The sequence below is a fragment of the Rhea pennata genome, chromosome 14 (assembly GCF_028389875.1).
Source record: "Rhea pennata isolate bPtePen1 chromosome 14, bPtePen1.pri, whole genome shotgun sequence".
In the NCBI taxonomy this organism is placed as follows: Eukaryota; Metazoa; Chordata; class Aves; order Rheiformes; family Rheidae; genus Rhea; species Rhea pennata.
In genome coordinates this window covers 4,516,524-4,528,531 of record NC_084676.1, presented here as the reverse complement: position 1 = coordinate 4,528,531, position 12,008 = coordinate 4,516,524, and the positions used below count along the sequence as shown (strand labels likewise).

Sequence of the window (12,008 nt, the reverse complement as noted above, 5' to 3'; positions counted from 1 at the left end):
TTCAGCTGGCAAAGACCAAGCTCCTCTCTCCTCTACAGGAAAAGGCAAAAGTTAGGCAGTGAGTGGAGCTGAGCTCTGCCTTGCCCCTCTGGGCTTGGAGCCTGAGCTAGACCTTTGAATGTACTGTATACGTAAGTGGGAGTGAAAGAAAAGGTTGCATGTTAAATCAAAAAAAAAAAAAAAAAAAGGCATTAAGCAGAAGTAATTTTCTGAACTATTCCAAAGATTACTTTAATAGCAGCATGTGCAAGGGCTCAGGGCTCCAAAGAGTTACATCATCATCACAGTCAATATTTTAAATGAGTGTATAAACTTTGTATTTATCAGAAGAAGCCACAAACAGTATAATAGTGTCAAATTTGAGTTTTTTTTTTTTTTTTTTTTTTTTTAGGCCTAGATACTGTGAGGAAAAGAGGGCTTGTGGGTTTCCAGTCATCTAGTGCTCTGTTTGGCACAACTTTTGATATAGCTCAGTCATGAAGACAATTTTTATCCTAGATCCTTTCAACTATGCTGATGAAAGCAGTCTTCATTCAGTCTTCCGTTTCCAGCCTCATCAAGATACAATGCCTCAGTGGACATGTGGCATAGATTTCTTTACCCTTGCCAGTAAAGATCCTCAGCAGAGTCTGGCAAGTCTACAAGAAAATCAAGTGGTGACCACTTACAAGGATGGGAATCATTACAGAGGTAAGTGGTAAACTGTAGAGCTTATCTTATGATCCCTTAATAAATCTGTGTGTGGTCTGTGCAGGTAATCATTAGTCAGACTAAAATTTGCAGGATCGTCCTGATGCCTCAGTTACTTATGTATGGGGCAGGCCCCAGCTCTGCTGCAGCCTCACTTCTGCTAATGGAGAATTATTTTTAATTTCTTGAATGTGACATTGGAAATGACAGATGAGCAATTTATAATCTCTCAATCTGCAGTATAGTAACACATATTAACCACCATAGTGCAGCATTACATCTTATATAAGCAATGGAAATTTTTGGCAAAGTTTTCAGTAAAGAGTTCCAGCCCTTTAATAGAGAGTTCTAAAGATTTTATAAAGTATTTTAATTTTTAAAATAGTATTTCCATGTTTTTCTGTTTTTTAAAAAACAGCTAAACAAGATTCATGAAGGTGTACAGCTCTAATGAGTGCTGGATGTTAAGCTTCAAAATCATAATTCTGTTAAAATCGTGTTTCTTATCAGTTTCAGTAAGTGACCCCTTATACTTTGCAATGACAGCTGTGATCCACACAGACACTGCAGAATTCCTGTGAAAGTCGCAGAACTTCGGTTGCAGAACTGTGCCCAAGCAGTGGCACAGTTATACTCAAAACTTGATCAGTAGATTTCCTCAAATATATTTTTATTTTGTAAAGCCACAAACTCTGCTCAGGAGGCCAGTATGGATATAGGCTGTGGTTAGCAAACCTTATACAGTTGCAAGTGCTGGGTTCTGTTCTCAGCACATATAGGTCATCGTAACCCCGCTAGAGCTACCGGGTAACAATATGGCTTGTGTATGTGCTTTTTTGTTCATTCCGTTGAACAATGCTGTCACTGTGAAACTTAATATTAACTGGAGCATTTTTATGGAATATGTTCAAATTTCAGCTCTGCGATTAAGTAAATTAGGTACTATAATTACAATATTATGTGTATTTTTGCTTGTAGGAAAACTCCTTCTACTAGGGAAAGTTTGCATTAGGATGTAAAAGTTTAAGGCATAATTGTGTTCTAACAGAAATCAATAGCAAGCACTTTTCATTTTGGTGAGAGCAAGGAGGTTCCAAAGTAATGAAATCAATGTTAAAAAGAGCAATAGCCTTCTATTATTAATTATTCTGCTTTTTAAATGGCAACCAGTTCTGTTCCCTATTAAAGCTCTAAATTCTCTTATGAAACAGTGGCATATTTGGAGGATCTCACATCACACTATCCTTTTTTCTTACATATTCACAACATACTAGGGCACTAGTTCCCTGACAGTAAGTGATGAGAAAGCTGAGAACAAGCGCAGTAGAGGTACATTTGGCTACTGTAAATAGTATGGATATATAACTCAAGGAAGAACTTGGTCCTGTCCCTCCTGTAGTTTGACTACTACTACTTCTTCTGTTGATCATGCTGATGAGAAAGTGTCATATTAAAATTGTGGAATATTCAAAACGTTTTCATGTAGTCCTTCACTATACTTAAATATATGCCTATTTGGACCATGCACACAAACCTGTATTCCTAATTGATGTTATTTTCTAATTATTCCATTATTTGTTCTAATCTGCTAGGTGAGTTATAAATAGGTAAGAAAGATTAGCCGAAGGAGCTTAATTTTTAGGGACACAAAAATGCAGTAAGAACAAAACCTATGTGATGAATATAAAACCTTTTAGTTCTACAACGTTTGTTCAGATTTATTAATTTTACTGATCTATTGGGTTCTCCAAATAGTGCACCAACCTTCACTGTTCTTTTCCAGTTCTTGACTTAAGACTCTGCTAAGAAGCCCAAAAGACTGTAGCAGACAAGGCTGTTCACTTTCTACTAGAGTGTTACAAAGCAAGTGGACCACGAAAACGTAATTTTCAAATAATTTGTTGAGACGTCAATGGATTAGAAGGGAAGCTACGAGCAGCTCTACATTGTTTAATTTGATTTTTAACTGTCCACCTGTGACATTAATATCTCTTGTCTGCGCATGCTTTTAAGGTGCTCCACTAACCACTTTTGATTTATGAACTTTAAAGATTCTCAAAATTAAAAGTTAAAACAAGAAGAACACAAGTGAATTTTGCCAAAAGACTGTGGAAGAGGGACAAAGAGTCAGAGAATTACAGACAATGTATTTAACAGTGTGGTAATGTCAGTTAACTCTGGTCCTTTGCAATCTCAGTAACCACCATAGACCACACAGGTATTTCAGAATTTTTCTATATTCTTAGCTTCACCAACGCATCTTATGCAAGTACTGATGCTTCAGGAAAAGACAAGCAGACTATGTCTCCCTATCAAGATCAAGATATGCAGAGAGAGAAGGAGCGTGGAACTGGGAAATGAGCAACAAAGAAACAGGAATGTTGAACCACAACTTGAGTTTCTTTCCTGTTATTTAGAATGACACGAAGAGCACCACCTATCTCGTGGATAGAAGCTTTCTAACTTGCAGCTTAAATACATGCTACAAGATTTACAGCAAAATAAAATCCATCTTTCACTGTGAAACATTAGTAGAAGCTAATTTCTCTGTTACTCTGCTAACTCAGTGGGAATGTTGTTCTTCAGGAATAACTTCCTGTGAAATTAGAAAAACTATTCAGATTAGTCCAAAACTTTTTCAAGGCCTAATCCAAAGGTGCCAAGGAAGCTATTTAACATGGAATAAGAAGTTCGAGTCTGATCTATTTTTAATGCCTACCTAAAGAGAAAAGCATGTTATGAAAAAAGCTTGAACTCTTTAACTCTTGTATACATAGCTGACAGTTTTTTTCCTTTGAGTGAAAGTCAACAGTTAAGCAGTGAATAGTTAAATTACACTCTGATATAATACTCCCAAAATAGGTTAGCCTTGGTTTAGCTGCTGTCAGTAAAAGCAGAATTTGAATAGGAATGAGATATGACCAGTTCTTTTGAACATCCCCAGACAGTATTTTTATATTGTATCATTGTACTTGAGCAGCCATGACAACACTCCTTTCTTTTTACTTAAGAGGATCCTTCTTTTTCTCCTAGTAAAGTCCAATAAGCAGATCTGTAACTAATCAGTTCAAATAATTTGTCTGATGTTTACTATCAGTTTTCACTGTAGAACAGTTAGGATAATTTTTAATGTTAAATTGGTCTGGATTTACTTACGGTACTCTGAGTTTGGGAAATTTCTGAATATCATTTTCAGACATATTCTGAAAAGGAAGCAGATGGTATATATGAAAAATTGTCCATGGAACAACCTGTGACTCACAGAAGTTTGCATATTCAGAAACATGGCATGATTTTTCAACTGATAGGAATATAAAGTACATAGAAAAGTGATGCAAGAAAATAAGTCTGCTTGCCCCATGGCCTACTGGTAAATAAAGCTTACCTAACAGATGTGAACCCTTTTTATTAAAATGTTCTCTATAAATTTTTCTCCCAGTTTTGCTAGAAGTTGGCTTTCACTTTATGTTGCCGTCGGTTATACTCAACTAGCTAGGACATTAATAAACATTATGTGTATTTGTTTACACAAACTGCTTCAGCAAAGTAGTTAATCATGTGTCTAACTTGAAAGCAGCATTCTGTAGCTAGGATGATTTAAGGATCTAGGGTAAGAATGACTTGTAAGGAGAAATGATAAGTGGTAAGACCCGCTGTTACCACAGGAGAGCTGGGTAAATTGATGTGTTTACAGGCATATGAACTGTTCTGCCAGGAGAAGTCTGAAATCAGTGGGACTTTGTGCAAAGTTAAAGTCAAGCCATTTGCTCTCCTGAATTGGGTTCTAATCCAATTCTTCATTGGTGTTATATTGTCACACCAACCTACAGGCAAGGTTAAAAGCCTTCCCTGCTCTGAGTCTGCTTCTGAAAAGAACTGGAAATAAAACCCTCCCCTGCAATGGGCCCCTCCCTAGAGATTGCACAGATACTTAAGCTAAAGGGCAAACAGTAAAACAAAAAATCCCCAAAATACTTTTAACTGAAGAGTCTTCTATTTTTTCCCCCTCTTTTCTTTCTCTTGCTTTCTGGATATTGTTTATCAATGTACATTGCCATCATCTGTATTTATCTAGCATATAGGATAATGTATCTTTTATGGATTTATCATTAAAGATGTTTTGAGGTATTATAGCTCATCCCAGTAGACAATGTCACATCAATTACAGAGCATTACCCTCTGATGAGATCCTGTCCTAACTGTTATGGAAGTGAGCTCAACAGAACATACACGGTCTGCTTGTATTTGTGATTAATGACTTAAGAACTCTTCCTGGAAATTTTGGAATTATACTTCTCTCACTAAATGCTAAAAGAATAATTCAAGTGCTTTTTAAAAAATTTGCATATTTTTAAATATGTGTGAGGGAATTGTTGTTTGTAAAGAACTGTTGCTGATAGGGAAGGCAGACTTTCATGCTAGATTCTGATTTTAGGCTATTTTTTCATGCCCTGTTAATATTGCTAAAAATCTAGGATTTACAGAATCACAGAATCAGTGAGGTTTGAAGGGACCCTCTGGAGATCATCTAGTTCAACCCTCTGCTCAAGCAGGGTCACCTAGAGCATGTTAGACAGGGCTGCATCCAGGCGGGCCTTGAAGATCTCCAAAGAAGGAGACTGCCCAACCTCTCTGGGCAACCTGGTCCAGTGCTCCGTCACTCTCACAGGGAAGAAATTCCCCCTCACCTTCAGGCAGAACTGCCTGTGCTTCAATTTCTGCCCATTGCCTCTTGTGCTGTCACACGGGGCAACTGAGAAGAGTTTGTCCCCGTCCCCTTGACACCCTCCCTTCAGGTGCTTGTACACATTGATAAGATCCCCCCTCAGTCTGCTCTTCTCTAGGCTTTAAGAATGGGAGCGCTCTTGACTTTCTCTGCTTTTTATGCCACCAAAATGTACGCTGTAAGCAAAATCCCACTATGATATCAGTAACAAAAGAGTTCAAAGAAGCAGTAAGTGAACCTTTGCCAGCCAAAATCCTGCTTTTATTTGTGCAAGTGGTCCTTTTGATAGAGAGGGAAAAAACATGGTAACTGCAGACTTTGGAATTTACTGAACAGAATTAGCTGAAGTGTTTGAGACATCAAAAGCTGTACTGTGTTCAGCCAGATTTCAGAAAATAAGAGGTCAAGTTTTACTTATGCACTGCATTTCCAAATATTTAATACCAAGCATAAAAATCCATAGCCATTTTTCTTCCATGAGTAACACCTGAAACATAGACCTGTGAGGTTAGAACCTAGTTTTCCAATGACAGAATGCATGACAGAAAATAAATAAAAACTTCAGAGACTCCCAGTTAAATATACTTGAATTTCTTCATGTCTTTGCAATGAAATCATGCAAAATCATGCTTGGTCACCAAGTTTCTGTGTAAAACTGTCAGCTTTTAAATAGTGGCACGATTTGCTGGAGCAGAGGAGAGCTTTGTGATAAGAAACTTCTCTGTAACATCACACCATATGTGATATGACATGTTCTGGTGGAGATTTTACACAAGTTGAACTGTTAACTGCTGTGACAACCCCTTGGCACAACCTGAAGCATTAGCTTGATGCTACCACAAGCAGTGATGATGCCGGAGGACTCCCTGGACTTCAGAGAGCAGCCTCAGCAGCCTAACAAAGCTTAAACATGGACAAATGATCAAGGTAACAGCTCACGTGGTTTTTACTTAAAAAAAAAAAAAAAAAATCTTTCTAGAAATGGGAGTTTTCTTCTCCTGTCTGCCCTAATATAACAACTACACTGCAGGCTGGTCCCGACTTGAGCTGAAATGTGCTGAATGTTGAGAGTTTTACCACGGCTCTGGCAAAAACAGTTGGCCTCTCTCCTGTTCTGTGCAGTTGTGTGGCTCCAAGCTTAGATCAGATCAGTGTGGTGTGGAAATTTTGAGGAAGTTTTTGTTTAGTTAATCACCAGCTTTACAAACCCTTTTTGCAACATGAAGGACAGTCTGGTTCTTTCTGTCTTTCTCACTGCCAGCAATAAGAAGTTTCTAATTACACAGTGGTTCACCATTGCATCAATGATTTTCAGGACAGAACAAATCCAAGCTGTGTTTTCAAGCACTATTTTGCCTCTGGGAGTACTCACAGGAGGAAAACACTGTAAAAAGATGTACTCCTTTAATGGAAATGTCCTGCAGTATGTACTGAAGAATCTTAGGGTTTTTTTCTAAAGACTTTCTAAATTTCTCTCTAGAATTCTGTTCTGGTGATAAACCTGACAGATGTTACAATTTTAAACTCTTGCAAAAAGTTCACATCAGTCTATTAAATCTTAGAGAATTTTATTAGATTAAGTTATGTGGAATTCCTCCGATTTTACTCCTACTACATTTCAACTGGACTTTCATTGTGGTAGGCAATAGAAGCAGAAATGTGACTTTGAAACTAGGAAGCTATTCTATTGAGTAAGACAATACTATTTTTGCAGGCAGGTTCACCATACAGATCTAGCAGTGATACAAAACCTGCAGACACTCAATCTTAACTGTTCATTGTGTCCAAATGTAATTGGGCAGTTTCCAGTCGCTTAAAGATGGCAAAAGATATTTCTCAGAAATGTCACTTGTGTAGAGAAGCGATTATTTTTTCAAGATTGCTTTGCACTCTGGAATATTGCACGTAAATATTCCTATTGTTCTATTTCATGGGCAAACCTTTTTTGTGTTATACGATTGTCAAGTAGGTCAAAAGCTTAAAAACATCTGTCTCAGCAGACTTGAGCAGCTGCCTACTGAATAGAAAAGCATCCTCTGAATTTGCTAGGATGTTTCTAAAGAAATGCTGTACTCTAAGCCACGTATTTATAGAAACACTCTGGAAAAAATACAGAAATTCAAAAATCACTTAAGAATTGCACTGCTGTTGCTATTGGTATTTGTACTTCACACACTTCCAGGATTTCATAATGTTTCCAAAGCCAGAACTCCCCAGATTCTCACTGCTTGAGTTAAGGAGACTGTCTTAGCGGTTAGTGCAATAAATCCTATGACATACTGAATAATTCTGACTCCACCAGTAGAAGGGGGAGGTAATCCCCTAGATTACCTATTCCTGCTAGAAATGTTGAACAAAATTCATGCTTCATTTCTATAAAATGTCAAAAAAATTCATACATTAGGACAAGTAAATAAAAAATAAGAGGGCTTTAAAGGAAATGTGCACAGGTTTATCCACTGTGACTAATTAGGTAGCTGATCAAAATGTGGACTTTTTAGAAAATCAGATAGAATAAATAATAAACCTGGAAATAAAATAGAATTTTTAAAAATGAGGTAACAATAAAAACTTTTTCACCTCTTTATGGATGTATACATAAGGACTGCAAACAAACAGCTATATAAATGGGAATTATCAGCTTTTCAAAAGCTAAGCCAAGTGACCATGCTTATTACCTTCCCTCTAGCAATGTTGATTTAAATCCAATGGGACTTTGCTTACTATTTTTGATACTGTTACAGTTCATTGCTTGTCTGTTGCTACAGAAGAAATCCTATTTTAACTCTAGAGGCAGGAAGTAGTGGCTTCAGCAGAAAGCCACTCAGTCTAGCCTTGTCTACTTCTTTGGTAGAAGAGCAGAACTGATAAAGGTGAAGTTTTTCTAGTCAGTATTTGAAAACAAGCATTTTCTATAAAGAAAGAGATGAATTCAAGCCAATGTTATGGCTTCATAGGTTCTCTGTCCATTTAAAAGATACCAAAATACATACATTTTAAACAACATTCTTGGGTTCCCAGCATTCCATATTCTACCCATATCCAGATATTTAGATGTTATTAACCACCTAGAAGCCAAATGCTGAACCAAAGTAAGGAACAGTCAGCACAATGACCCAATTTAAAGAATTTTACAACTGTACTTACCAAAAACCTTTGTCCATTTATACTGTGTTTTCTCACGACTTTCTCACAATCCTTGTACTTTAACTGCCAAAGAAAGGAAGACGATTACTGCACACTTATAAGAATGGCCTAAGATGCTTATCTGTGTGGTTAGTTTTGAGTAGATGCTTCAAATTAGCCTCATGCATGCAGGAGCCTATGGTGCCTTGTCTGTCCTAGGGATCACATTAGTGAACAACATACATCTTAATCTGCATTGGGATAAACTCATAAAAACAGACAGATCTGCAGTTCATTATCCCACTTAGATGCTGTAACTTCTTGTTTTCCCATACCCTGGACTGTCTAAATGGCTCATTTTGGTCTGTAAATGTGTACTTTTAAGTCAAGGATCCTTCAGTGTATTTCCACATATTTGGGAACATTAAATTTCTACCAGGATAAAATATAATAGCCACATTTGGAAGGACTTGACTTTTAAATATTTCCAATGGGTGCCTTAAGTTTTAGTTTCGAACTGAAGTAACATCCTGTGAGAAAATAGCTTATCTTTTAGATCTCCAAAGGATAAAATATATTAATTATAAACACTAGAAGGCATGTCTTCTGTTTCAGGTAGGCAAGTCCATGGCAGAAGAAACCCCAAGAGTAGGCAAAGTGTCTTTTTGGAGAACTTTTTATTCTCAAAATAAAAGAATGGCTGCAGTCTTGCCTGGGACTTCAGGTAGTTAAAGTTACACAGTCAAAAGATCCTGTGCTGCTGGGAGATCTCCTCTACAGTAGAAAGTCTTAAAGGGAATATTGTGTCCTTTCTTCATTCTTTTTGTTCTAGTCCATTTTAAGAAGCACGATTAAATCTTGCAACTAGTTGTTGTTTGAGACCAGATCCCCTAAATGTTTGAACAGCTGAGAGTTTATGGGAGCTGCCTTCACTTACTCATACACAGAGACAGACATAATGTTAAACATTTTCAAATGCAGATCAAAATTTTTGTGCCGACTGAAGACTTAAATCTATAAATGCTGACTCTTTCGTATAATGAAAGCTATCACGGTATGCGAGCACAGCCCTGACTCTAGCAGCGACTGACTGCTACCTAGCATTGGCCAAGATCTTAGCTTCCGCTGCCTCGTGTCATGACCAGGCACTACGTTAGGTTTCAGGTGACTGACATCTCTGAAAATCATCCTTTAGTTATCTCAGTTTAGCAGGAAAAGAATTGCTCATCCCTCTTGGAACTGCATCCTAAACACGTGGCTGCAGGATACTTCCAAGACAAAATATATCAGTCAGATGAAAATAAAATATTGCTAAGGTGTAATCGTAGAGCCTTCAATTCTGCGTGTGAGGGAAATGGTATGGGTTAATTTGGGGAAGGATCTGGTCACTTAGCCCAGTCTTGTCTAACTTAGGTTGACATCATTGTCTGCCAGATTTCCTGTGAGACTTTGAGCAGCTTCTCTTGGCCCTGATGCACCCCCCTCTATCCTGGAGGGTGTCTGTGGATCAATGGAGGGGAGGTCCTCAAAACCTTATGTATCAGGGCCCGTTTAATTATGGCAGAACTTTTAGTTAATTCTTGTATCACTGTTAGGCAAATCACTGGCCACTCTCAGGAGACTATTTCATCTAGTCTCTTGGAAACAGTGATCCAAACCTGCATGCAGCAGTGCCGTAATGTTTGCTTATTCATCTGAAATCGGTTGTTGATAATGAGCTCACCTGCTCTATCGCCATTTCTTTACTGTCCCACTAACCACTACGCTTGGAATTAAAAGTTTGCAGAGAGCTGGCAGTTTCACATCTCTGGAGATTTTGGAAACACTGACTTTGTATTTTATCTGTTTGTCTTTGTTGCCTAGTTTTGCATTCTAGTTTCAAGCTTACCCCAAATCCCCAAAGAAAACTCTGTGAAAACTGCTGAAACCATGAATTTTGCATGATTTCAATAGCAAACCCTAAAGTGTTCCTGTTTTTTCAAGACTAGTCTGATAGCCCACTTGAAAAAGAACTAGGTATGCTGGCATTGCCTGAAAATGTTCCTAAAATCTTTTGATTGATCTGGATGTTAAATTCCAAGCTGACAGTTTGGGATTTGGGGAGGAATATGTTCTGTTGTGAGGGAGACAGACAGGCACCATCTCTGATGTGAACTGAAAAGTGAGGAATTTGTAGAGAACATGCAGAAATGAAATTTCAGTAAAACTGAAATTGCACAGCTACGCAGTTACATATTCCTGAGTAATTACAATAGTGCCAGCGCTGCTGTATAGAGGGTTGACGCTGAATTGCCATATTAACCCTTGGCAGTATTTCTAAAGTGTGGAATATACTCCACCTTGTAAAATGAAATTTAGAAATGGTCACAAGTGAAAGAGACAGAATGCCTAGCTGGCCACACAAGGTAATTTCAGAAAAAGGGACAGTGAGGGAAGAAAAAGGGTGGCTAGAAACCTTGTTGAAAAGCTCTCTTAAGCAGGGGAGAAATAAGGAAATGAGCCATGAGTTTTGTCCAGGAAGTTTTCAAGAAAGAAAGTAGAACCACAAGGTAAAAGGTTTTCAAACTGACCCTTTTTTTAGGGAGTGAGCAGGAGTTGATGTATCCACATCTGTTAAGTTCCTGGCTGAGTTCATATGGATGCCTTGATTAGCCAAGACAGTCAGAATCTCATTTGTGAATACTGAGCAATTTGAAAAATCTGATTTCTGAAAATTACTGCAGAAGACCTAGAAAGCTTGTAATCTGTACACATTAATGCATTTTACAGCTCTTAATATATGTTCTATCAATAGTTACAGAAAGGAGTGCATTTTCTCTGAAAAAAGTCAGTTTCTCTTTCAGTTAATTTAAAATACGCTTTCAAGATTCATTTATAGGTTTCACTACCAAGTTTAGCTCAGTTTCTTAATTGGTAGTGTTTGGGGGTTTTATTTTTGCAACAAACTTTTTCTGTTATAAAAATATCTCTATTCAGCATAAACATTTTGCAGTTGTTTGCTCCTCTGTGGCAGAACAGTTAAACTCACCGTCTTAAAATATTCTGCTAAGTCATCTGGGTTCCACGTAACCACGTCCGAACGGTAGGGAATGTTTCTCAAATCCATTGTAAATCTTCTCTTCCAGGCAGTTAGAGAATGGTCACGCCAATAGTGTCATGAAACAGCCAAATATCCGCTCCATGGGATCACCGCCAGCAAGTGCAGCAATCCCTATGCCCCCAAAACGCCCAGCTCCTTCCTTCTCTTGAGCAATCTTTTGGTATCAGAGTCACGTTGTTTGCACATCCAAGAGAGGTGCTGCTTCCTCTAATACAAAATGGTCTCTTGTCAGCCAGTCAGCCTTACCACTTCCTTTGTCTGTATATAAATAAGTAAACAAGGAAGCACAGCAACCTACTGAAAATGCTCTGCCTGCTACATATAAGTAAGCTCCTATGGACCCTATCTGCTTGTAATTACTTCAGA

General features: G+C 37.8%; 1 protein-coding gene across 1 annotated transcript in view; it reads right to left on the bottom strand.

The window, feature by feature from the left end:
- The window catches only part of LCP2 (lymphocyte cytosolic protein 2), a 32,542-nt gene extending 20,765 nt beyond the window's left edge, over positions 1 to 11,777 (bottom strand). The window contains exons 1-3 of the mRNA XM_062587419.1: positions 11,571 to 11,777; positions 8,564 to 8,626; positions 3,847 to 3,893 (exon numbers count right to left, since the gene is read on the bottom strand). Coding sequence (XP_062443403.1) covers positions 3,847 to 3,893; positions 8,564 to 8,626; positions 11,571 to 11,648 — 188 coding nt within the window. The 5' untranslated portion in view covers positions 11,649 to 11,777. The remainder of the gene's footprint in view (positions 1 to 3,846; positions 3,894 to 8,563; positions 8,627 to 11,570) is intronic.
- Positions 11,778 to 12,008: the final 231 nt, after the last annotated feature.